This window comes from Pleurodeles waltl, chromosome 5 (genome assembly GCF_031143425.1).
Source record: "Pleurodeles waltl isolate 20211129_DDA chromosome 5, aPleWal1.hap1.20221129, whole genome shotgun sequence".
In the NCBI taxonomy this organism is placed as follows: Eukaryota; Metazoa; Chordata; class Amphibia; order Caudata; family Salamandridae; genus Pleurodeles; species Pleurodeles waltl.
Genome location: NC_090444.1, coordinates 1,586,838,114 through 1,586,865,354, shown reverse-complemented (window position 1 = coordinate 1,586,865,354; position 27,241 = coordinate 1,586,838,114). Strand labels below are relative to the sequence as shown.

Sequence of the window (27,241 nt, the reverse complement as noted above, 5' to 3'; positions counted from 1 at the left end):
CTGTGCTGTGCCACTCGGGTGTCTCCAGGGGCTGTGTGGGGCGCCCTTGTCCACTGTGTTTTCTATATTTTATCGCCTGGAGTGCGCTGTTCTGGAGTCCAGGAGGATTTCTTGGAGGTTAAGCCTGTGGTGCGCACTGCGATTGGCAGTGCCTGGAAGTGCTATATTTAGAAGGAGCCCATTGTGAGGAGCACTTCCCCAGTTACGAGGAGCAGGTGTTCTTTCATCCTCTTCACTGCCAGGGTGTGAAACGCTGTTCCTCAGCAGCGCAGACAAAGTGCACCATTCAGTGCCCCAGAGCACAAGCAAGCACCTCCATTAGTATAATCACTGCTGTGACCCGGCCAAAGCAAAGGGGAGAGCACCGTGGCCTTTCAGCAGGCCCAGGAGTGCATGAGGATCGTTGCGCTTTCTCCCTCCCCCCCTAATTCTTCCGGCCTTCAACCCAAAAGGAGCATGGTGGCTATGTGAAGCAGTGAGGGGGGACTGTGCTTCATTGGCACAGAGGGGAGGACCTAGCGAGTCCTTCTCATACACTCTACAGTGGGAGGGTGCTCTCCCTCGATCCACTCACCCCCTTGGAGAGGGTAGCATGGCTGAGCGGGGGATTTCAAGGAGGCTCCAGGAGGTCTCCCTTCCCTCACAGATGGAGGAACACTGCGGAAGTTGGTGTGGTGTGTGTGAGGGGATCGTGCATGGTCTCCCTGCCGAATCCTTCAGTGTGGCAGCTTTACCCCCCTCGGTGGGGGCATAACTCACGACCATGGGACCTCAGGGGCAGGACACGGTGAGCCTACAATAAGGCCCAATTGAGGTTTTGCCCTACGTACTAAAGGTACCGTAGTACCTGAAATAGATGCGCAGAGGCCTTGGAGCCTGCCATTTGTTTTGGGTTACCATAGGAGGCGTCCCTATCTCCTACGGGGAACACATAAAATACCACTTACCATGTAACAGAGGTGCAGGTGCACCATACCTGTGTACTTATGAGGGTAATTGGTAACTCGGATGTAGATATAGTGGGGATTGACCAAGGCAGTGCTTTACCTATGACCAGGGGTGTGTAATAATACATGTGTTTCTCTCACTGCTGTATTTTCATGACCTGATGTGATGACAGATGACGTGCTTGCCATGTTGGGGTGACACACATATTTTCAGGGTTTGGCTTGTATGCAGTGGGAGGAAGTGTTCTACGACATATGCGTTATGGGACATGTGTCTTATATTTGCGTTCATGATGCTGATGATTTGACAATTGCCTGTTTGGCAACTTATTATTGACTTGTGTTGTTTTAGTCTACAGTCCAGAGGTCTATTTTATTGTGTCACTGGGCTGTGTATGTTGTGCAAACGCTTTACACATTTCCTCTGCTCATGTCAAGTTACCATGGGGGTGAGCAGGGGCTCTCTTGGGCATGTAGCTTTCTTGCCCTGACTAGAGTGATGCCTGCCTGGCTGAGGTGCCTACCCTAGCCAACCAAAAACCCAATTTCTTTCACCAGCCTAGAGCTGACAGTAGTCACTGATGCGTCAGTCCTGGGTTGGGGTAGCCATCTGGGAGAGGTGGAGATCAGAGGCCTCTGGTCTCTGGCGTACTCACAGCTTCATATCAACCTTCTGGAGTTGAGGGCCACCCACTTGGCATGGAAAATGTTGGAAAATGGGTTATTGGTAAGGGCAGGTAAATACCTACACCTAGCAACAAGCCACTAACCTCCACTTAGGTCCAGTTAGGTCTCAGTAAATTAACCCCAGCTCAACCCTTGGTAGCTTGGCAACGAGCGTCAAGGCTTAACTTAGGGGACAATGTGTAAAGCATTCAAATATCACAAAACAGTAATTAAATAAAACACAGGAAACAGTTTAAAAATCCAAAACCAATTTATAAAAATAGTTTATATTTTTATCTTTAAATTGACACCAAAACGAATAAAATCGGATAAAGGGAACCGGAGATATGAATTTTTAAAGAATTATTATTTTTCTAGCGCTTAGAAACAAAAAGTGCCAATCGGGTCATCTGGTTGCACCTCGACCGGGGCAAAGTAAAAGTTTCAGGCCGACCGCGATGGAGCCCTGCTCGGCTACAGGTCGCGGGAGGCCTTGGTTAAAAAGTTACCTTCTGACTTAGTCTTTATTTTGAAGATTTTCTTCACCGGGATGAACCTGCCAGTCGTATCCGACCTCCTGGAGCCCTTCTCCGGATACGCGATGCTGGATGGAGATTTTTACCTTCGGACTTAGTCGTTTTTTCGAGGTGAAAATCCTTCGACCGGGGTAAACCTGGATCTTGATCCGACGTCCATGGAGCCCTTCTCGGATACGATGGCTGGGAGGTCCCGGTCAACTTTTTACCTTTGGACTTAGTCTCTTTTTCGGAGATTTTTCTTTACCGGGACGAACCACCAAATCAGGCCGGGTCGCAGTTGAGGCAAGCCGGCTAGAATTTCCGCGGAGGGTCGGTCCCTCTATGGAGCTTTTAAAAAAAAATTCTCAAATATTCTCTAAACTTCTGGGGCTTCACCCAGATGTTCTTTTAAGGTTCTTTTGGGGTCCACAGCTCACCCCAAGGGTCCAGAAGTTCTGTGATGGTCCTTGGGGGGTGCGGACTACAACTCCCAGAATGCTCCTGGCGCAAACTCCTTTTTGGCCACTGGACAGTGGTCAGCTGGTCACTTTCTTCAGGAGTTGGTGCAGGGGACTCTGGATAGCAATTTTTCACCTGTAGCAAACAGGGAGTCCCTCCTTGAACCAGTTGAAGCCAGGCAAAGTCCTTCTTGTGGTGAAGCCCAAGTGTGCAGCTGGTGCAATCCTTCTGAGTGCAGGTTCCAGGTGCAGGCCAGGGGTCCAGCAGGGCAGTCCTTCTTCTCCTTTAGTTCTTTCTTGTTGAAATCTTGTGGGGATCTGAGGAGTGGGTGCAGGTCTGCCAGTTTTATCCTTGCTCCTGGGTGAAAAGCAGGGGGGTCCTGGTTCTCCAATCAGGTACAGGGTCGTCCCCCTGTGATGACCACTTCCTGGGAAGTGTGGCAAAAATCCATCCCAGAAGGCAACATTCTCTAAAAATCCATCATGGCTGAATCTGATTTTTGGAGGTTACATCTGGCTGAGCCCACCCACTGGTGTGGCTAAAAATCATAAACACACCCCTCTCCTGCCCTCTCCTAATCTAATCAAGGGGGCACCTAGTGGTCTGGGGTTGCAGGATGTGGGGGTGTTGCTGGGTGCTCCAAATGTTCTTCTCTGCCTTTGAAGACCAGTTTGGCAGCCCTCCCCCTTCCTGCCTCACCATCTGCTGAGGGGAGATTCTCTCCCACAGGCACATTCCTTTGTGTGAAGCCAGGCCACTTCACACCTCATCAAGGCAGCTTGGCTAAGCTGCTGCAGGCTGGCCAATCAGAGCACAGCAGCAAAAACAATGCAGGGCTGAAATTGGCAACTTTTTAGGTAAAGTCTAAAACTTTTTACCTGAACAAGTTATATTAAATCCAACAACTGGAAGTTGTGGGATTTATTACAACAATTAATTTGATACCAAATTCTTGGTATGCAACATTTAAGGAGACTTTAAAATTTAAAATAAAGTCTCCCCATTCTAGCCTATGAAGGCCATTTACTTCAATGAGGGAAAAACGAATTTGGCTGTTTTTACCTCACCAGGGTTTATAAATCTATTTTTATAAAGTCCCTGCTTATAGTTACATGGCACCCAGCCCTAGGGGCACATAGGGCACACCTTAGGGGTGACTTATATGTAAAAATAAGGTAGTTTAAGACTTTGGAACTACTTTTAATTCCAAAGTCGAATTTGCATATAACTTTATTTTAAAAGCAGCCAGCAAGGCAGGCCTGCCTTTAAAATGACACTGGGCGCCTCAGCAGTGCACCTATGGGTGCACCACCTATGCTGTGGTCCCTAAACCTACATGCCCTACCATATACTAGGGACTTATAGGTAGGTTAACTTAGCCAATTAGAATTAGCCTAATTTGCATATCCATTTTACACAGAGCACAGGCCCTGGGACTGGTTAGCAGTACCCAGGGCACCATCAGAGTCAGGAAAACACCAGCAAAAAGTGGAAAATGGGGGCAAAAAGTTAGGGGGCCTCTGCAATCAGCCCTGTTTTCTCACAGTCTTCCTCCTGTACAACAGAATAAGGCTGGTACAAGTACTTGCAGTCAACACCACTGCCATGTGGTATTGCAACAAACAAGGGCAGGGTGGGGGTAACAAGACCCTCTGTCAGAAGGCCTTGTGCCTCTGGAGTGGCTGAACCATCAAGGAATTTTCCTGGTAGTGACCCACCTGGCAGGATCCTTGAATGCCATGGCAGACTAACTCAGCCGTTGACGTATTGCAGATCCCGAATGGCAGTTACATTCGGAGGTGGCACAAGTCCTCTTCCAGAAATGGGGAGAACCTTGGCTCAATCTATTCTCCACCACTGAAGACATGCAATGTCAGCAGATCTGTGCATTGTAGTTTCCAATGGGTCTCTTGCTAGGAGATGCGTTCCGTCTAGAGTGGAACTCGGGACTGCTGTATCACTTCCTGATGATTCTGCCTTGTGTTATGAAGATCAGGACCGACCAGGCCCAAGTCATTCTAGTGGCCCTGAATTGGACACAGAGATTATGGTATCCAGAGCTCCGGGGTATGAGTATCTGTTTTCCGATCAGGCTGCCCTTTCGGGACAGCAACAGTTAGGGTTCTGCACCTGGGCCTTTACAACCTTCACCTTCATGCTTGGAGATTTAGCAGCGACAACTGAAGACCTTTGACTTTCTTCCGGAGGTGGTTGGTGTCATCTTGGCAGCCAGACATGCTTTGACAAAAATTGTATACTGCCATCCGTGGGACAAATTTGTGGCCTGGTGTGGAATGCAGCAGACAGTCCCTCATCAGGCAAAGTTATCTGACATTTCATTATTGTTTTGTCCCTCGTCCAGCAAGGCTTTGCTCTGAGCACAATTAAAGGATACCTTTTAGATAATTCTGCCTTTTTCCAGTTGCTGGATCAACCTTCACTATTCAAGTCACCTTTTGTGAGCTATACAACATCCGCTTCCTCTCTCTCCCTTTCTTATGCTAAAGTGGGACCTTAACTTGGTCCTCATATATTTGATGTGCGTTCCTTCCTTCACAGGTTTCCACTGCTACTTCTCACCCTCAAGACAATGTTCCTTGTCGCCCGAACACTGGCGCAGTAGTTATGTGAGCTTCAAGCTATCGGTGTGAACGCGCTTTACATGACCTTCTTCCCAGACTAACTGGATCAGAAGAAGTGAGCATCCTTCCTTCCTAGAGTTATGATACCGCTCCATGTTGATCAAACCATAAACTTATCTGCTTTCTATGCTCGGTCTCACCTCTCTAAAGAGGAAGAGAAACTCTGTCTGTGGGGTTGCTGGAGTAAAAAATAGGCAGGGATGTGCAGAAAAGGACCATCGCCCGACGATTATGCTCTGCATTAGGATGTGCTATGCACTGGCGAAGAAGCAGCCTCTGAGAGGATTATGGGCTCATTCCACCTGGGACAAAACTTCTACCACTGAGTTGGCATGCGGAGTTCCTGTCTTGGATGTCTGCCACGCAGCTACTTGGACATCGCTCTTTATGTCCACAAAGCACTAATGTCTGTACAGCCAGGCTCGTCCAGAGGGGCATTTTGCCCTCTTGGTTCTGTAGGATTTTCTGGTTTGAGCCAAATCACAGACCCACTTCCAAATCGGTACAGTTTTGGTATCTATTCAAAACAGTCAGGAATCTGCAGTTAAAAGTCTCTATCAGGAGAACAAGTTACTTACCTTTGACAACATTCTTTCTTGTAGAGATTCTGTCTCACCACAGATTCCTCACCAACCCTTCTATCCTCCCCATTCTGTGAATTGGACTCCATCCATTAATACAATCCCTAGTTTAGGAAACCTGTACACTACTCCCAGCCAATTTGAAGTTGTGGTTCTGCATCTGGTGATGTGGACAGTTTCAAAAACAAGTGACGTCAGCACACACTTGTAAAGATGCCGCACGTCATTTCTGGAGCAGAACGGTGCCAGTGTGGATCCCCACTGTGCCACCTACTGGCATGCAGAGGTACTGATAAACAAAATTTCCATTCCCAGTCTGACGCCTGGGGAATATTCAAAAGGTGAGGGATCTGCTATTAGATACAGTCTTTACTACAAAATACATTACTGAAGGTAAGTAACTTTGTTAAGTTGAAAGTGGTAAATAGTACTTCTTGTTTTCTGTATGCCAAAATTCTTGAAATTGGTAATATTATTATTATTAAACATTTGGAGAATGTAAGACATTTTACTATACTATAGCAGTGGCGGCCGGCAGCTTTAGGAGGGAGGGGGGCGGGCGGGAAGCACACACACACACTCATTCTTTCACACACAGGCACGCATGCACATCCATTAACAACACTTATACCATTCAAACATGCACGCACGCACCAAACATTCATTTTAAAACATTCACACACACTCATTCTTTCACACACACACGCACGCACGCTCATCCATTAACACTCATAACTTTCAAACATGCACGCATGCACCAAACATTCATTTTAAAAGATCACACACACTCATTCTTTCACACACACACACACATCCATTAACAACACTCATAACACTCAAACATGCACGCGCGCACCAAACATTCAATTTAAAACATCACACACACACACTTACCTTCAGCCTCCAGGTCCCAGGAGGGTTGAGACTGATGCCTTCCCTCATTGGCTGACCCTAGGTCAGCCAATGAGGAAAGGCAGCAGTCCCAGCCTCGTCACAGAGTGGGATGGGGTCAGTGAGACTGCTGACGAAGTGTCACTGATTGACACTCGCCCTGGGCGCTTCAGGGCTTAAACCTGAAGCGCCCAGGGTGAGTGTCAATGGGCAACGCTTTCCTCTTCACCCAGGGGAGGGCCTTGAGGCACCTCTGCTGAGCCTTGGAGGTCACGCCCATAGGAGCTGTGATGTCTTCAGCCCAGCAAAGTTCAGCTCAGGCAGCCAGGAGTCTGTGCAAATCGCGCATGGCTGTCTGAGCTAAAAATTAAGAGTGTCCGTCAGGCTGGCCTTTGTTCAGCCTGACAGACACTCTTCATGAGGGGCAAAAGGTGGGGGGCGTGACCCCTCTGCCCTAAAGGACGGGCCACCACTGTACTATAGTAAAAAAAAACTAATGTTAGCTTAAGGACTGAATACTCCACCCCAGCTCTAGTCTCCATTGTGAAACTCAAAAACTTACAGCTACAAAGCCTTTCAGTTATTTGTCTATTTCTTTCAATAGCTCAGTGTCATTCAGCAAGACCAAGAAAAATCAAAACCAGGCTGGCAAACAATTGAGTAATCAAAAGATTTTTTGATCTGTGAATAGAGGCAGTTCAATATGTTGTTGATAAATTTATATAGTAAAATAGTTACGGACACAAGAAGGATGTAATATATTTGTTCCCAGATTCAGATCTTTTTATTTTGTGACAGTATGTGCTTCTGATGCAAGTCACTAGGAAATCCCTATACCAAACAGGGTGTACGAAAATGATAGTGAAGTATATAACTGGTATGGGCAGCTTACCAAAAGGTTCTAGGCTATCAAAGGGAGCAAATGCACTATCACAATTTATTACAATTAAATGTGTTTAAAACTCTGTAATGTAGAGAGTATATTAGTTGTAGCCTAACCACATAACTAATACTTTCACAATCACATAAACCAGAGAACCAAACAGACTTTAATGCACTCACCATTGCAAATGTGAACTTAATGACTTTTACAACATCCTTAAAAAGGTTCTGCCCCTACTCACTCTACCAAGACTCTTTTATTTGCATATTCATTTGGTTAACCCAGACATTTGACACCCCACTAGAACCTCAAGGCTAAATCTCATATTCAAGTGAAAAATATAGTTTAGTCTAACTCAAACAGGGCAAACCAGCGTCCCAATGAGAATTTAGGCATTGCAGACTTCAACAGGATCACAACTCCGTTCAATCACAAAAATAGAGCTGTTTATGAATTTTGTGTCTAGCGGGCACTGGTCAACATAATTTCCTCTTCCCTGGTAGTTAAATAGTAAACCTATAGAGAATTTCTCCACCAGACTTCTAAACGTGTTCTAACCCATAGGCACAAACATTACAAAATCCACACATCTCAATGTCGCAGTACTGAAGCTCTAAAGCGACAGCCAGATACAAAAAGAAAGAGAATCTAAATCTACAGTCATTCGAGTCTTTATCTCACAATCCACTACAAGATCTTGTGAAGCCAAGCATAACGACTAAACCTCCCTTTAACTCCTGTCGGACACTAGTCATTATGAAAAACCCCAACTTACCCTCCACATCAGAACATTTCTGTGCATTGTTCAACACCAAGTGAGACACCCTCAGAACTAGAACACTTCACAAACACTCAGGTAATGCCACTTTCCAAACACACATTGACTGGTCCACAGTCCTTTCAACTATATGCTAATTTTCAACATTCATTACCAGCCAAGCTTTTCCAGCATTTCTTACCACCACTTTAATGAGCTCTGAGACCCTAGGCAAGATCACCTCTGGTCACTCATGTATGACTCCAAAATGCTTTCCACATAAGTTCATAACAATATACAGCACTTCCCAAACCAAGAACCCGGGCCAGTGTAACTTACTACCTACATGGGCGAACATTTCAAGGCATTATATAAATGCTACAATACAATCTTAAACTGAGGTCTAGTTTTACTGCTGAACTAGCAAAGCATGTGCAAAACAGAAATAATGTCATACTTCCACACCCTTACTACCATCGAGACAGCAGGTATCCAGCTCAGCTTTTAAATGGAATATTGAGAATTTGGGTACCCACACTAGAGCAGAATGGTCACTGTGCATGCTTGTGATGATTGGTGTGTCTGGGTTCAGCTCTTGTGACAAACCAGTTCAGTCAGTAGCTGCAAGCCCTCACCAAATGTCCCATTTCCCCATGAATCGATGAAGCATCTGTCCTCTTGCTACTTCTTATTAACTTATACACATATTTTTCTCGCTGCTCTAATCAAGTCAGTTGCCTTGTCGCAGTTACAAACAACTAGAGAAGAAGAGATGCCATTGAATAAAAGCAAAAAAAGTGTTCAAAGGCTAAGAGAGCAGAACTGGACAGAATAATCATACATCTGCCTCAGGCAGATCTTAAAGACAACAATAGTATGGTAGAAAGATGTTTAGTCATCTGCGCTTCTTGTATGTAAAGTTACACTAGATCAGCAGAAAATGCCTAATGCTCACCTATGAAAGAACTAATTGCCTCCATACAGTCTCTGCCCAGTCCAAAAGCACCTGGGGCGGACGGGTTCTTCCCAGAATTGTATCAGTCTATGACAGTCTTTTAGCCAAAAAATTACTAGAGGCTTCCTGAGTCATTGCATAAGGCACTAGTAGTCCTCATGGGGATCCATCAACTTTATCTGCATATTGCCCCTTATGGCTTTTAAAAGTTGATGGGAAGTGATTAGTAAAGTTTTAGCAACTAGGCTGACTGAAGTAATTCTTGGGCTGGTGCATGAAGATTGTTGCACCTGGCCCTTTTTGCAGGGTCATCCCCAACCTTCTTGCCTCCTTCCTCCTAATCTTTCTGACCAGTTTTTGTTGGCTTAGGACTCTGGGCACTTTACCACTGCTAATCAGTGCTAAAGTGCATATGCTCTCTGAGTCAATTGTATTGTTGTTGATTGATGTATTCCTTATTGGCATATTTGATTTACTAGTAAGTCCCTAGTAAAGTGCACTAGAGGTGCCTAGGGCCTGTAAATCAAATGCTAGTAGTGGGCCTACAGCACTGGCTGTGCCACCCACATTAGTAGCCCTGTAAACATGGCTCAGACCTGCCACTGCAGTGTCTGTGTGTGCAGTTTTAGACTGCCAATTTGACCTGGCAGGTGTACCCACTTGCCAGGCCCAAACCTTTCCTTTTGGTACATGCAAGGTACCCCTACGCTAGGCCCTAGGTAGCCCCATTGGCAGGGTGAAGTGTATTTAAACTTTAGGACACGTACTGGTGTGTTTTACATGTCCTAACAGTGAAATACTGCCAAATTCGGATTTCACTGTTGCAAGGCCTATCTCCCGCATAGGTTAACTTGGGGGCTGCCTTTAAATAACTTTAAAGCACAGATTCCCTTTGTGAGCAGATAGAAATGTGGAGTTTGGGGTCTCTGAACTCACTATTTAAAAATGCATCTTTTAGTGAAGTTGGTTTGTAGATTGTGAGTTTGAAAATGCCACTTTTAGAAATAGGCATTTTCTTGCTTAAATCATTCTGTGACTCTGCCTGTTTGTGGATTCTCCGTCTGGGTCAGTTTGACAGATGGGCTGTGTTCACACCTCTCCTCTTGACAGTGACACCAAGGGAGCTGGGGTGTAGCCTGCATATCTTGATGAGCCATCTAAGCTAGAGGTGAGGAAGGAGTGGTCGCTTGCACCTGAAAGGACTGTGCCTGCCCTCACACAATGCAGTCTCCAACCCCCTGGTGTGCGTCTGGGGCCTGGCCTGGACAAGGAAGGATCTTGCAAACACTTGAGACTTTGCTTTGAAGTTTGTCAACTTCAAAGGCAAAAAGGGGTATACGAAGAAGACCCAAAACCCCAGACTTTTAGAATCTTTCTGGAATCGAGAAGAACCTCTGCAAGGAGAAGAGATGAACAGCTGGAGGAGGAGTACTGTTCCTTTGCAGTGTTGCTTTGCTGGACTGGCCTGCAGTTGCTGCTTCTCCTTGAAAGGAGTGCAAAGGGTGAACTTTGCTGTGTGTCCTGCTTGAGAAAGTTCTCCAAGGGCTTGGAGTAGAGCTTGCCTCCTGTTGGAAGTCTCAGGGACACCAAAGACTTCAGTTTCCTCAACCTGCAGCACTGGGAACTGTGTGTTTTGTGCTGTTCAAGAGGAGAAACCACTACGACTCCACCAACGACGCCGATGGGCTGCACCGTGACCTGCTGACACCGCACGGAGTTGCATTGCCAGGCTTCGCACTTCAACCCTGGTCTCACCAATGTCTTCATCAGATGACTTCACCGAGCCGCTGCTCACACCGGGACCTGTGGGCCCCGCACTCCGGCATCCCCTGCTCAAACCACAGCCTGGGCCTCCCCAATGACGAGTTTACCTTGGTCCTACTTTAGATTGACAAGCCTTTGATACTGTAAATTGGGAGTATATGTGGGAGGTACTGGCTCCTGTGGGACTAGGGTGCTATTATGTCTCATGTGTTACGTTGTTATATACAAACCAATTGGTAACAGTGTGCACTGGTTGTATGGCCTCAACACAGTTTGCCCTGGAGCTGGTAAAGAGGCAGGGGTGTCCTCTATTGTTTGCCCTCGTCATGGAACGCTGGCTTGCCAACTCAGGAATGTGTTGCTGCTATGGGGGATTCAGGTGGGCAAGACCAGTCATGTTGTGTCGATATACACAGATGATACTTTCATCTATGTCCGACAGCCACCTTACCCAATTCTAATATTATTACATCCCTTGGAGAATTCAGGGAACTATAGGGATTACACGTATTCACCATAAGTCAAAGCTGCTACCGCTCAGTAGACCCCAGGTGTGGAGGTTCAACAGCTCCTAATGTGCCAGTGGTAGGCCTTGATTGGATTGTCACAGCCCTTTCAATATCTGGGAAGACCCATTTCTCATGATGCCTCTGAGAGCTATCTACTCAATATGGCCGTTTTGTGATAGGGCTTCAAGCGCTTTAAAAATTTTGTAAAACACAGTGGGCAGAGTAGCATTAGCTGAAATGTTTTTTCTACAACAGTGCCTTTATGTTTTTGTACGGTTTAATGGTTGAAATGTCGCAAAAGGTGTTTGTGGGATTGGATTTGCTACTGGCTGCGCTGATCTCAGCTGAAAGCAAAGTAGAATCAAACTGACTACATTGAATAGGGAATGGGCCAAAGGAAGTCTGGCGATACTGGGCAAGAAACCATATTCATGTCAGCTCAGCTTCAGCATGTTGTGCACTGGCTGGAAGAAGATGATCATTACGGAAAGAAGATTGCTGCAGGGAACACATACCAGCCATGCATCAGATAGCTTATTGATATGGAACAGTGGGGTTCCCCCTCTTCCCCCTTTTGTCATAAGGCAGTTTGTGGGATATGCGTCAAAGCGCTTAACAAGACTTTACAATGGCCTCCATTTGCACCAGGCATACAGATATGGAGTGGTTATTGCTTTGCACAAATTGCTCACAGCATGTCAGTGGAACGTTGGAAAATGGAATTGACGGGTAGGAGGGGTTAGTTGTTAGACACTGGCAGACCTGTACCCTGATAAGGGAATGTTGAGCTTTGCTGGCGCCCAAGAGGTTTTCAACTAGGGATCAGTAATTTCCTTCAATATGTGAAAATAGCGCCAATGGCTAAGAAAATGGGGCCCACTTTTGCTGGTGAACCATGGTCTGTCGGACTGTGGAAAGCGGATTGCATTCCGATCTAGAATCCTCAGTGCTAATAGAGGTTGAAAGCACAGCAAATATCTGGAGGTGAGAGGTGTCTCGTCAGATATGCTGGCTAGGCTGGCACACACAGGCTGACAGATGCAGCATATGATTCGACACTGCCTTTTGGATCTTCTGCCCAAAAAGAAAAGAGGAAAAAAAAAATAATTGTTGATAGGGTTGTCCACACAAAGAGGACAATAGCTATGCACTGGCTTAGTGTCCAGCCGTCAAAAAAGGTTACATCGACACAGGACATGATAAAATGGGCCACAGTCAAGGAGTTGCTGATGCAGACTCGTCGGACGAAAAATGTGATTATCTCATGACATGGGCTGAGATGATTAGACTACTGAATTACCTTCCGGATGGTAGGCCACCATGAACTCTACCTATCAGTCTTTAGGGACTAGTGGATAGAACAGGGAAGGACTGATGCGCATTGAGCACTGAGTAGCATACAGTGAGATGAACTGTTGTACTGGAGGGGCTTACAAATAGGTAACTATAATGAGTGGAATTTATAGAGGGAAGATTGAGGATAGTGCAGACTTTTGGCCAGATTTCGCTGCGAAGGATCATATTGTCACATCAGTAGGTGTATGAGGTAGAGTGAAATAGTGATTTCCATAGCCAACAACGTGTGCATACTTGTCATGGGAAGTATTGTGGAGAATAATATCAATGTACAGGTGTGTAGAGGGGTTTCAGGGTGGGTGATTAACGTGTGCCAGGCTTTAAACTGTGGGTGTTTATTGGGTACTTGCTACACAATGATGAGGCTACTATTGAACAAGTTATGTGGAACAGTTATAATTGAACTAATGTGGAAATTGTATGGCATGTATGTTTTGAATACAATAAAAAGGTATAAAACAAAGGCAGTAAACAGTTACTAAATCATATTAGAGTTGAGTTAAAATCTACATTTCACTATTTTATAATTGATCCAACTGTCATGGTAAAACAGTGTACTTTTTTCCCTTACCACGCAGCCCGATGATGATAATCACGCAGAAGATTACAAGTTTGGCTTTTGAGATTCACGATGGTAAGGCTAAGATCACACATATGTAATAATTTATTGATTATTCTCCTCATTTGTTTTGTTGTTTTGTGTCATATATATGATGTATTGGACAGAAAACCATAAATAGCAACAGATGTATACAAATGCTTCAACACTATTGATTATCCATGCCTTTACTGTGACTACAAGGTTGACCCTTCTAGTTTTCTTAAGTATGAGGAAAAGGTTACGTGTGCTTTAGTATGAGGAAAATGTTACGTGTGCTTTAGTATGAGGAAAAGGTTACGTGTGCTTAAGTATAAGGAAAAGGTTACGTGTGCTTTAGTATGAGGAAAAGGTTACGTGTGCTTAAGTATGAGGAAAAGGTTACGTGTGAGTCTATCGTGCTCCAAACATTTACAGATACCATAGATTTGGAGTTCAATTATCTTGTGTCACACAGATCACTTTATATTGGTCAGGTCGCCCCTGCGGTTCCCATCAATCATTGGGCGCCTGGCTTATGAAGCTACTCACTTAAAGAATCCCTTTACTTGGCAAACCTGCTTGCCATATGTAGAAGCCAAAGGGAACTCAGAAGCTGAAACCTACTCTATCTAGAAGTCCCAATCGTTCCAAGCACACAATCAGAAGTTGTTCAGTACAATGGCTGCTCAATTTCGGAACTCCCTGTCATCTAATTTAAAAACACAACCGTCTGTTCTTGACAGCAAGAAACACGTCAGATAATGTCTGGAATAATAGAGACAGCAAGTCAGCAGTACCATGATCTCACCGTCTGTGACAAGAATATTTGTGTAGGTTTCATTTTTTTGTGACTAATTTAATTGAGTTTTAATTAAAGGTAAAAAAAACAATATAACACCACTTAAAAATAAAGATAATTGCTCCCAAGTGACCTTCCCTTGACACACCGCCCCCAACCCCAAGGATCTCAGCCCCCCTCCCCCTGCGTATCAGGGTTCACTTTTATATATTCCAATTCCACTGAACTCGAAAGATAGGTTATTTTAAATGGTTCTTATGTAATAAAATGTGTGATATGTAAAGTACACCTACGGCATTTTGGTGACATGGACAATCTTTAAATAGAATAAATAAGAAGCGTTCCCCGCTTGCCTTCGTGTTCATAGGAGTGAATAGGGATCCCTAGTAGCATGAAGCAAGCTCAGTCCAGAACTCTGTTGACAGACGGACGCGAAATAGAGAATGAAAGGAAGCGTAAAAAATCTGGACCAAATGAGGCTCCTCAGTAATAGAAATGTTGAATAGCTGTGGCTTGTCACAGGAATAGGTGAAACACTGGGCACTGGGGCCAAGACCGAAGAGCGCGTTCAAAGAGAGTGAGCGCGTGAGCACAGACCAGGCGGGGGCATGTGACAACAGGCACACAAACGGGCACGGATGTAACACAAAGACGGCTTCTCGAGATGCTGGCAATATCAAATTATTAAGGAGAAAATAAAACGATGTAAAAAGAAATACCCAGTCACATTACAGATGGGGATACCATAATTCAAGGATCATAATAGTATTTAAATCAAGACATAAACAGGTTTTTTTTCGTTTTTTTCTGGAGGGTATGAGGGTAGGTGGGTGATATACGAACCTTTGAAAGAGCTTATCAGGTAAGTATCAAATGTGTTTGTCTGCACTGCCAAGCTTGCTTTGTCTGTTAACTTTCAGCAAAAAGATGGCTATTGTATAAAGCAGGTTTTTCAAATAAGAGTTGCTTTCATTCACTGGGCCCCCCAGCAGACAAAGATTCAACATAACAAAGAGGCATTTTCATCGGCTTTAGTGAATTTCAGAATATTCAGAATCCCCCAGAATGTGGCCTGGGTATGGTGTCCGGGAAGCCTGCTTCCTGACATCTGGAATGCTGCCCTAACCAGTCAACGCTCTTAGCATAGCGCTTTCTGATGCAACCGAGCCACTTCTTTAGAGTTGCTTGCTATATTTGCCACAATTCGGACATTGTGATGCCACCCAGTTATTATTCACATTATTGATGTGAATTTAACTTTAAAGGGGGGATATCACAGTGTGTTCGCATTTTTCACATAGCAAGTTGCGGTTAGCGTCACAGTTTTCATGAACTGAATCTGGTGTTCCCACACTTTTTAATTCGGTCCATTCATGTTACTTTCAATCACAGAACTGTTAAGTGAGCGGTGAAGCATCATGCATTTAACATGGCTTTATCGCACTTTCGACTTTTTCTAAATGAGCATTTGTTATTGTGTTCCTAGGAGCTAAAAGTTAATAGCCCACAGATCTGCGGTCATCTTTTTTTAAAATTGCAACCAATAAATGACCAACAAAGAAGTCTATTCCAGGTTACTTATTACAATGTTTGCCTTTATTTGGGCTAAGTTCTAATGGCAGAGTTATTTCCTGAGCTCTGGTGTTTTGTTAGCTCGGATTTTTGTTTTAATAGAAAAATCTGATCTTTTTCATTTGCCTTTGTTCTTTTATATTACAATGCTGCATGGAAAATCTGTCCTAAAACTAAGTATCTTTGCACTTGATGTGACTTGTATCTCTTCTAGTCCACTCGATTTGGGCTATTTTCACATATTCCATCAGCTGATTTGTTTTTGTTAATTTGTGTGTATTGTTTCTATAGCTCACACTTTGAACTTCCCCTAAATTTCTTCAAAACTATTTGCATATTTCGCCTTTTTTTACATCAAATAATTGCTTTTCTTAAAAGTGGTACACTGCTATGTTTTCATGTTATCACTGCTTTTTGTGGTGCATCAAGGTAGGAATGTATCAGAATTAAACTACATAGCTTCTGAATTGTAATTTACTACATCTCCTTTGGTTGCTATTTAGTTTATGCCACATTTTCTTCCGTGCACTTTGGTTGTCCTAGCGTCCTGCCTGGTCTGTGAGCTATTTGTATGCAGCTGAACCGCCGTTTTCCTTTACTCATTATTATGAGAAGGCTGTTGACATTGACCTACAACCTATGAAGCATTTGCATTGGAAATGTAGTTTTCTTGCGCGCTCCGCTTGCAGCAATTTTTCCATTGCTGCTGAAAAACATGCAGTGTAGGTTCCTCTATCTCCCCCCCCCCCCCATTCAAACACTAACACGAGGGTAGGCTCCTCCAAGTTAAAGCGTTCTGAACCTGCAAAGTAAAAAGGAAGGTACCATTCCTGTATCATGGAATAAAGGAGCGATGACGCCTCTGTAAAAAGAAGAAATCATTTGACAGTACGGCAGTAGAAAAGTACTTTCCAATAACGCTACTATCCTTTTTAGCAAAGTTAATTGTGAGAGTGGTGACTAAGCAGCTTTCCAGTGAGAGAAAAAAAAAAGTAAGGTGCCTTAGACAGCTGGCAGTTGGGCTTTCGTTTGGACCAAGTCACTGAAACAATGCTGTTGCTGGCAGTGGATGACATTAGGCAAATCAGGGTTTGCAAGAAATGGATCCACATTTGTACAAACTACTGGCATTTGATACTGTGGATCTTAACTCCTTGATCACCCATCTAAGTGAGATTGGCATAAAGGTATCAGTATATATATATATATATATTTTTGTGTGCAAAATAGAAGTCAGTCTATCCTCTTTTGAATCATCCACCTCAACAGAACAGTGTGATGTTCTTTATTATCGTCTATCATTGCGAACGGCACCCTACCTCTCTTGCAAACAAGCTCACTATCTCTGATGGTTCTCGGCACACCTGCTGTCAGGACACCATCAGACTGTAACAAGACAACAACACTTACTAAAATAACACTACATCACAATGCACTACTTAACAAGACCTTCTCCCTCTCCTATCACTCATTGACTTTATGCCTATCGTTGACACTATGCAGCACTCTGTTGCTTATTGGCTAGGTTTACAATATAGAAACACCACATACGTACATACTCAACATCTAGGTCAAAACAATAATCACAACTGATTATATATTTTGGATTCTCCACCATATCCAGTGCCGACAATAACAGAATATTGATTCATTTAGACCAGAGTGTCTTATTGTCACCACCGAACCTTCAGCCTTGCCTCATTTCTGGTAAGGCCTGGGTGAACAGAATTACTTGAAAATCTGAATTTTGCTGTAAGGAAAGCCACAGGGCAAAGAAAATGTGTTAATGTCCCACATCCTAATCAAGCTTCCCAAACCTTTAATTTGCAATGGCAATATTTGGATGAGAAATCAAATGGTGAGCAACATCCAACCCACAAAAAAACTTAAGGATGTAAATATGTTGGCAAAATGGAAGAAACATGAACTAAAACTTTATAGATCGCCTTACTATAATGTATATACCAGTAACAGATATAGATATTGATACAAGTAGTATATATGTGTGCATGTGTTTAGATATTAATAATATTTATTTATGAAATACAGCTACAGCATAAATGCATGCTAAAGCACAGTGTAAGCCATTAATGGTGATGAACATTTAATTTAAAGAGCAATTTACAAGTGGCTGAATGTTTATTTCCAAAGTTTTTGAACATTAATTTCAAAAGTTAAGGCACATATATCCAGCAACAATCTTGCAAATATTTCAAAGGTTTGTAGGCTTTGAAGTGTTTTGGGGTCTCCTCCTAAGAAATATTAGGAAACAATACTGCGAAAATTATGGTCTTAATCGAATTGCATGAATAACTTGGTAAACATTGGAAGAGTTTAAAAACTGTTTTACACAGGGCAATGCAGTTCTCTGCTAAGGATCTTTGGGAAGTGTAGCCACAAATTAGGTTTTGTGTACGGTTATACAAAAAAGGATTGGGTTCTCCCCGAACAAATGGTTGAAACTCTAGTTTTTAGGAGATCATTTGCCAGAACTTAGTTTGATTTAATAGTTCTTTTGTTCTGTTATTTAAATAGTTTGAAGTTACTGGGGTAGAAACATAGTGCTGTACTTTAATGGGGGTTGCTGAGAGATGTTACAAGATCGTACACATCCTTTGCAATTGTCTTGCAAAGTAACACCAAATTTCACATATTTACACTTCAATTACATGTCACATGTGTACATTTCTATGTGCAGAGAGATTAAGTGATTTGCCCAGCATCATACAATTTCTAGTCAAGTGCTGGAGCTAGGATTAAAATCCAGGTTCCAAAGTCAACAGCTTAGTCATGAGACCCCAAGGCATTACTGTGGTAAAGAGGGAACACTATAACCCATGTTAGTACGACTTTCAAGATACACATTTTCTTAATGTAAGATATAGCATACTCTTCTTTGTAAACTTCCAAAAAGCCCCCCAGGATGCACACTAGCCAAACTCCCTAGTGGGCTAGGTAGCTCTTTACCTTTACAAGTTTCCATAATGTCCCTTTACGTTCATGTTGTAGGTTTCCATAATTTCCTGGGTAGCAGACTACAGTTTTCTATAATTTTTGTAGCTCAAAACTCTAAGGTCAAAAAACACTTTACAAACTCCATTAATGTAGTCAGTATAGACATTTGCAATCCACACAATGCCTAATTAGCGCACACTTCAGTTTCCATAGTGTGTCTCCTAGTTAGTATATTCCATAAAGATGGTATGCTTGTATGCACACTGAAGTACACAGTACTAAATTTGATAGGATGCAAAACTGTCAGGAATAGTGTTATTCTTTGAGATAAGGGGGGCCCCTACCAAGTCAGTGTACTCGGGGTAGGTCAAAACACAGTTGAGAGAGATTCTCTGCTGAACACCCTGGCAGCTATGGCATAAGCAGCATTCAATCCCTAGAGAAGTGTGTGCAGAGTTTAAGCAGCACATACAGAGAAAGACTTAGTGAACAAAAAGAAACCAAGGTCATCAAAATATCATCAATATCATCAACATGTTAAGGGGACCTATGTTAAACCACCCCACTGTCTCAATCCACTCCAACCCACTAGCTTAATCCACTCCAACCCACTCAACCCTAAATCACCCCACTCCACTCTACGATACTCTCTGCCACTGAACCAATGGACTCCACTCTCCTCTACTCAACTGTACAACACTGTACTACTCCTATTCTACTCTGGCATTCCAACAAATTCATTCTATGATAGTCTGCTCCCCCAGTGCATTCTGACACTTCGCGCCACTAACATCTTCCATGAGGAACAGCGGCAACACTGGCGTACAACATGGCAAAGCACATTGTCAAAGCCAATAGCTCTTGTATAGGCGAGACCTATTGGCTTTGCCAATGCTTGTTTATTTATCCTTTGTCGATCATCATACATTTATTAATCAAACATTAAAATTAAAAGTCCAGGCAGTGACTAAACCAAACATGTTCAACTGTAACTGTCTAAGCAACACTTTAGCTTATTTATGGAATACGTGTGAAAACAAATTATTGTAAACAACTAGATATGTCCTCCATACATTTTGAAGGTCACTTTCCTTGTGCCTAATGTCATACATGCCCGTTTGAGGGAAGCCAGTTTGGGCACAGACATTCAAATCTTTAGACTGAATTGAACCTCCTTTGACATTTTCATTGAAGTAGGTCAAACTTTTATATTTTTTTGGCCCAAGGCACGGAATACTTCTCTAACTTCACATAAACAGTGCTAGCACAGTATCAAATTTAGAATGCAGATTTAACTCTTAAAAAATGATCGAGTCCAATAACGTTTGTTCTACAGAGACACATCATATAACTCTAGTAGACTTTTACCAATCCACACTTGGAACAGTTACTTTTCATGCCATTCTTGCTGTGGCATCCTGGCAATTCCATAGCATATATTTTATTGAAATAATATTCTCGCTAAATATAGATGAACAATAGCTGTATCTGATTATTATTATCACCACATGATGTACATCAACTTCTAAATGTGCCCTAAAGTATGACATAGCAAGTGTAAATGATTGATTAACATTATACAGGAACCTTAACATGCCTGTTTTCCTTTTATATTCCTCTCTATTTTCACAATGTTCTATACTAGTTCCTTCCTTGTTGGGATTCAGAAAAAAACAATGTATTTTAATGTAACCACAAGAAAAGACAAATAGTATAATTTAACAACAATGCATGCACAATTCAGCAAAGGCTGTGCACACATGAAAACTACAAATTAATTTGTTTACAGATTGAAAGCGCTCCCTATCTTTGTGTAATCAGTTTATCACTGAAGATACATTATGTAGGTGCAATTAATAGATTACCGTGTGAATTATGCTAGGGCTGATGGCTCACAACCCCTTCTGTCCTTTAAATGTTCATTACCAATACATGGACTGAGCGAAGCACTGACTGCATCTCAAGAGGAAAATATAGGTTTACAAGTGTCATCTTCGAATACTTCATAGTTGTGTTCATGGCTCCATGAGGCTTTTCCTTCCTGTTACTCAGACGAAATGTGTGTAACAGTAAATACAAAGTCCTTAATGTTGATTCTTTCTTGGCTGTTATCCACAGTAGTTTGTATTTTGAACTGGAGCACATATTCCAAGCTATTTGACGCCACATCACTTGATTCAGTTGATTGTCTAAATTTACAACAGAACTGTTGATGTCCGTGGACAAGTGAACGGAAGGTTCACGCACATCAACCAGTCATAGAAGATTTCTTCACCTTTTCGTGTAATTTGTTCTATTGCTGATACAACACTGGGATTATTTGTGAAAAAGAAGCAATGTAAACCCGAATACTTGGAATATATACCAGGACAGTTAATCAGTAGAAGCACAGTCTGTTTTTTTTCTTGAAAATGTGAAACAAAAGAAATACTGTATTTTTGTAATACCAGGGTTGTCTGATTTACGGATTTGTCCTTTATTAAATAAACAAAATAAACATTGTATTTATGTTTGATCAATCAACCACAAATCTCAAATGGATAGAAGAATTCCATATCTACAGCTGAACAACACTTCAATGAATATAGTCATAAGCTTTCAAATTGTGGCTGAAACTCCATGTGTAGCAATGGGAGGATACTGGTTTATGCTTCTCTGACAAAAAGAAACATGAAGGATCAATACACCAGACTCCTTATCACCAAAGGAGATGATGAAAACTTAATGCGCTGTTTATGAACAAAAGTTTTCGAATTGGATGATTTAAAAAATATTTTCAAAATGGCCATTAGATATGACAAAAGGTGATAAATGATCCAGCTCAAGAAACGTGACCGCAATAACGAAAGACAGACCAATTGAGTAGAAAAACTAGGAATTCAGACCACTACTAGCAAGTATTTATGAAAATTTGATAAGGTCGATCTTGGACATGCAGCAAGACAAGAAAGCTTTGCAGTTATCAGTGACTACATGGTATTAAAATATGAGGCGAGAGATAGGGGTGAGAAAGGTTGAGCTGGACAAATGAAGAAAGGGATGATATATGTCAGTATATTTGTAAATATTGAAAATGTGTTCTTGAGATCACCATTGTTTACTGAAGTGCTTTTACAACTTCTGTTTAATAGTAAAAGTTGCTTCATGAGAAGAACCAAGGAATACGTAATTATTGAAGTATACATGTTGTAAAGCGTTTGAGGATGAAGGAGAATGGTCTCCAAAATGCACTGGATCTAGATTTTGTGTGCATTGAAATATGAATTTATAAAGGACAGTAGGAAATTAGTGCAATCTGTAACAGGCAGTAACATTTCTTGGGAATCTTTATGAAAAAGTATTTTTATTTAGTTAATAGGGAAATCAGGCTGATTTTAAAATAAGGATTCAATAGGTTCTGGGTTCGCAAGCCATTCACATTCTAGAGAATAATACGTTTATTTCTGAAATTAGCACAATATAAAAAAAAAACATGTATGAATTCTCTTGCAGCAGATATTTTGCCTTTGCACATTTTCCATTCAAGCTTTGCAGTTTTACTTTGAAAATAGCAATTGTTGCTCGAATAGTGAGCAGAACTGAAGAATAAAGACACACACAGAAAATAATTCAGAGGCCTATTCACAAAGAGGTTCTGTGAGCAGGTGTAAACTACTTTTGACTTACTTCTGAAATTCATTGAGTAAGCTACATGTACAGAAGAAAGCTTCGTGAATCAGATTCTCGTTTTCTTTAAAGCTGCAGGGATGTACAGCAAAGCCAAAAAAGGAAACAGGCATGTTGCAGTGTAACATAAAAAGTAAAAAGAAAGACAAGCTCCTTTTGGCAACGTAAAAACAGTTCTTTACTGTTGCAGGAGGGAGAGTGGCAAGTCCACACCAGTAAACAGACGGTCTCAATTTGCTGCTTCACAGGCAGCTTCTTTTATACAGAGTCAGACAATACTTCATCACAAAATGTCAAACAGTGAATTACTACATAGTTTTATGTTAGTTGTGGAATGATGTTATGCCACCTGTGAGGCTTTAGCCCTAAACTTTAACCTAAATTACCACACATCCTTTGTTGCAGGTCTAACAATGCTTAACAAACTAACCATTCTTCATGCCTAAATACACATATATTTGTATATGTGCTTTATCATTCTGCACCCAAAACCCTTTAACAGATGTTGTGTACCTTTTGGCTAAATCCGTGTCCTGCTCCTATTCTTCAATCACCTTCAATCATATTCTTGTTTAATTAGGATAACAGAATATGTGTCTCTGTGCTAGGGCCATAAATTCTTTCAGGCTTGCCATGCACAGGTTTTCCTTTAACTACGATCTTGTAAATCATGCACTTTACATTCACGTGAACTCTTTACCTTTTTCTCTTGAGCACAGGTTTGTGGCCTGCACTGTTTTTTGTTTTTTTTAACCACGCGTAGCTGTGTGACACTCTCTGCTGTTGTCTAATGCTGTGCCATGTTTTCATAGTTCACATTTCCCATAACAGGCAGCACAGACATCATAGAAGCGAAATGCTAAAAGAGGCAGTCTGTCATTTTTGGTCTACCATGGAGTGCATCAGCAGCCTGCAAAAGCTGACAGAACATGGAAACCATGCTGGGAGTCATCATTAGGAAGAAATTACAGTATCAATGGTAGAATATTCCATAAAAGGAGGTCAATGACATGCATTTGCTGAGCAAAAGTGGGGTGGCTGTTTCATTGGGAAACAATTAACACACTTTTTACTTGGGAGAAGCAACAGAAAACATTCAGGCAGGACAACAGGCTGAAGTGCAACATGTGAGAGGGTGTGAAAGTCCTTTAGCCAAATACATGTTGGTGTGAAACAACATTCAAAATATTAAAATGTAATATCAAATGTTACCACGCTGAGGGAATTTTCACAACCTCTTCAATTAGTGGCAGAAATCTAGAGGCCGAAAATTCTCATTGTATTCAGGAATGTCTTTGTTCTTCCCCAAGCTTGACTAATACTTATTCCCTTAACCGATACTCAGAGTTTAAACACATACTTCTGTCTACCTAGTATAAAAGAGGTCATTTCCTGAATTACTTTGCCTAGGACAGAGGAGGTGGTAGCCTACATGGAGCCTGGCATTTAAATGCTGTTCACCTGCTATATCCATAAGTAGTCAGATTCATGGATCTCATGAGCAAATTGAGAACTCTACACTCTCATTTGAATGTGTGGTCCCAGTATGCTGGACATGTGTAGTAATTTCCGTATGTTTTTAAAAACAAGAGAAATACTAAAAAATTGAGCTGAATCAGCTAGAGTTGAACTTGATTCGGTTAGAGGTGAAATATCCTCTGGACCAAACTAAAAACCACCTCATGGTATTAATAGAAGAATATTCAGTCCTAAATGTCGGCAATGCTAAAACTCTTGGCTGGTGTTGTAAAAGACAGATCTACAGACCAAGTGACAAGGTAGTCAGAAAGCTGACCTGGCTTTCCATTTAAGAAGAAGGTCTAAAGTGAGAAATGCGGTAGGTATAGAGGACCACAAAGGACATTTCCAGTGCCACTGCAATTGGGGTAGCTTTTGCTAACTATGATAGAAAAAACCTGTAATATTGAATGAGAGAGAGAATGCCAGTGATGAATGGATGGGCTTTATAGGAGACATACCTTGTTGATGGCCCGTATTGAAAGGCTTTAGGCTACAGTTTAATAAACAGGAGTGGAGACAATTATAGAGAAGTTACAGCTCAGGCTAACAGGGTCCAGTAGATTCAGGGCTGCGTATTAGAAAAAAATATTGAAAAATAATAGTCAGTAGCTATGTATGTTTCTAGAGTGACATGAAAGGACACTTTTCTCTGTTTTGAGACCAGAAAATATTGTTATGATACATATGCAAGGGAAACTGTCATAGGAATGGACTTTTTATAAGCCAGTTTCTCTCATAAACAGAGCACCAAAAATACAAGCTAGGGTCCTAGAAAACAATCTTGTGAATGAGGTTGAATCCATTCTGACAAAATGGCTTCATGCCACAGGGAAATGACATACAAATTCCATATAATGCAGTAGCTGTAGATGAATTGAGAACCCCTATATTATAGTAGATGATATTCAGAAAAAGTATTCAACTCAGGAAGAGTAAGAGTGCTGGTCACCTTTCGGGCAACTCTGCTCTTTAGTGTTTGTGCTTCAGTTACAAGCGCAATCCTGGGTTTTCCGTAAAAAAATAATGTAATCTTTTTTTTTAAACAGATTTTATTGGCAATTTTATTATAACAGACAAACACAAACTGCTTCTGAACATTTTCCACGGAATTCCCCCCTTCCTTCCTTCCTCCCCTAACCCTGCACCACCATCCCTTGCTTGAGCTGTATCTTGTTGTGTGCGTTCTGTATATGTGCGTGTATGCATGTACAGATGTTCTAGGTGAATACTAGGTTGATAGTCTTACTGAACCAGTTTTCCTAATAGACAGTTCATTACTTTCTTCGGGGAGGTGTCTACTACTGGCGGGTGGCTGCTGCTGAGGTCTCTGCGGGTTCATTGAGGGATAGCCGATCCTTATCTTTCAGGGCCTCCACCAATTGCTCCCAAGTTTGTGCTAGTTCCTGTGAACCTCTGCCCTGCCTAGCCTCTTGTTTTAAAACTAAACTCTCATATTCCGCCCACCTTTCCAATTCCCTCTTCCAACTAATAAGCCCAGGGCCAGCAGGACATTTCCAGTTCTTTGTTATTTCCCTCTTTGCCAGTTTATGCGCAAGGTTCTGTAATCCGCTAGTGGCCTTATTCTTGGGAATGTGGTTTAACCAGTGAAGGAGACAATGTCCAGGCGTGCCAGGGATATCTTGGTCTAGGACTTCCTCCATGTGGGTTGTTACCCCACACCAATAGGTGGTTAGGTTTGTACAGGTCAATAGCATGTGTTTGAATTCTGCGGCTGCTTAAATGTATTAGTTTAAATCAGGCGTTTCTCGATACCTTTGGCACTCTGTCTAATATCTGCCCTAAGGACTTCTCCGGTATCGGTATCCCCAACTCTGTCTCCCACTTAATTTGAAGATTCTCCAGGGGGCGTAATGCTCCTGTTGGGATTGCCCCTTATAAGCAGGTTACTGCCTTGTAGGTACCTTCCCAGGTTATTATGTAGTTGCTGACTCCATCGGGACTCGGTTCTATTCGGCCCATGGATAGCGAGGGTGACCACACAATATAACAAAAGGTGACCTTGTGGGAGATCATATTCCTGCCGGAATGTGATGCCCCCCCAATCTCCCCAATGGGGCACCCATATCAGCCATGGCATGTCAGGTGAGTAAGGTGTACCCGTGTCAGTTTTTTGGAGACATCTCTTCCAGCATTTGCGTATGACGCCGACCTCTGAGGTGTCTAAGTGGGTGGGTCCGGTGAGCCTTAATAGCGTTCCCACCAATTGAGGAAGACATGGGACCGTTGAAGCCAAACCACCAGTTCCCAATCAACGCCCTGCTATCAAATGGGTCAGCCATTGTAGTTGGGCCGCCAGATAGTACAATTCGTAGTCCGGGACTGTCAGCCCCTCCCCTCTAGGTCTTTTCATTGTGGTGAGGGCCACTCAGCGTCTCCCAGTCCCCCAAATGAACACAGTGACAAAGGAATCTAACTCCCTAAAAACCACAGCAGGTATCCATAGTGGCAGGCCCGCAAAATAGAATAAGAGTCTCAGCCGAGCCACCATTTTGAGGAGTGCTAGTCTCCCCGCCACCGACAAAGGAAGTGTCTTCCAAAATTCCACACTAGTTTTCAGCACTCTAGTGGCATTGCCTATGTTACCCTCTAACAGATCAGCCCTGGTGTGATAGACTTTGACTCCCAGGTAGGTCATGCATCTAGGCTCCCAGGAAACATGTCCTAAGCCCTCCGGTGGGTCACGGTCTGCCTGATAGTGGGTAGAGTTGTGATTTTTCAAATTCACCCGTAGCCCTGATATCATGCCAAATTGTTCTAGGAGCACCTGGGCCCCCTTAGATCAGACGCTGTATCTCATAGGAACATAAGCAGATCATGTGCATATGGCGCTATACAGTGAGAGGTATCAGCGTTCTGTAATCCCTGATACCAAAGAGCTGTCCGTGCTTGGGCGGCCAGTGGTTACACTGCCAGCGCAAATAGCAAGGGCGAGAGATGACACCCTTGTCGTGTGCCCCTCTCCACGCTATATAATTCCGATATTGTGGTTACAGTTTGCATGCAGGCTTTGGGATCTGTGTACAGCAACTGTGTCCATCTAATAAATCCCACCCCCAGCCCCATGCTTTCTAGGACCACATATAGATAGCTCCATTCCAAGCTGTCAAATGCCTTCTCTGTGTCAACGGCAAATACAACAGCAGTTATTCTTTCTAGAATGTCTGCATCTAAAAGGTTGATAACTCGGCGGATATTCTGG

The 27,241-nt window shown here is 42.6% G+C and overlaps 1 protein-coding gene and 1 long non-coding RNA gene across 3 annotated transcripts in view; one reads left to right on the top strand and one right to left on the bottom strand.

The window, feature by feature from the left end:
• LOC138296599 (uncharacterized) overlaps window positions 1-27,241 on the bottom strand; it is a 433,062-nt gene that overhangs the window by 74,972 nt on the left and 330,849 nt on the right. The window lies entirely within an intron of this gene.
• MBOAT2 (membrane bound O-acyltransferase domain containing 2) overlaps window positions 1-27,241 on the top strand; it is an 841,228-nt gene that overhangs the window by 608,100 nt on the left and 205,887 nt on the right. For both annotated transcript variants that reach the window (XM_069235893.1, XM_069235894.1), the window contains one exon: window positions 13,507-13,562. In XM_069235893.1, the coding sequence (XP_069091994.1) occupies window positions 13,507-13,562 (56 nt within the window). The remainder of the gene's footprint in view (window positions 1-13,506; window positions 13,563-27,241) is intronic.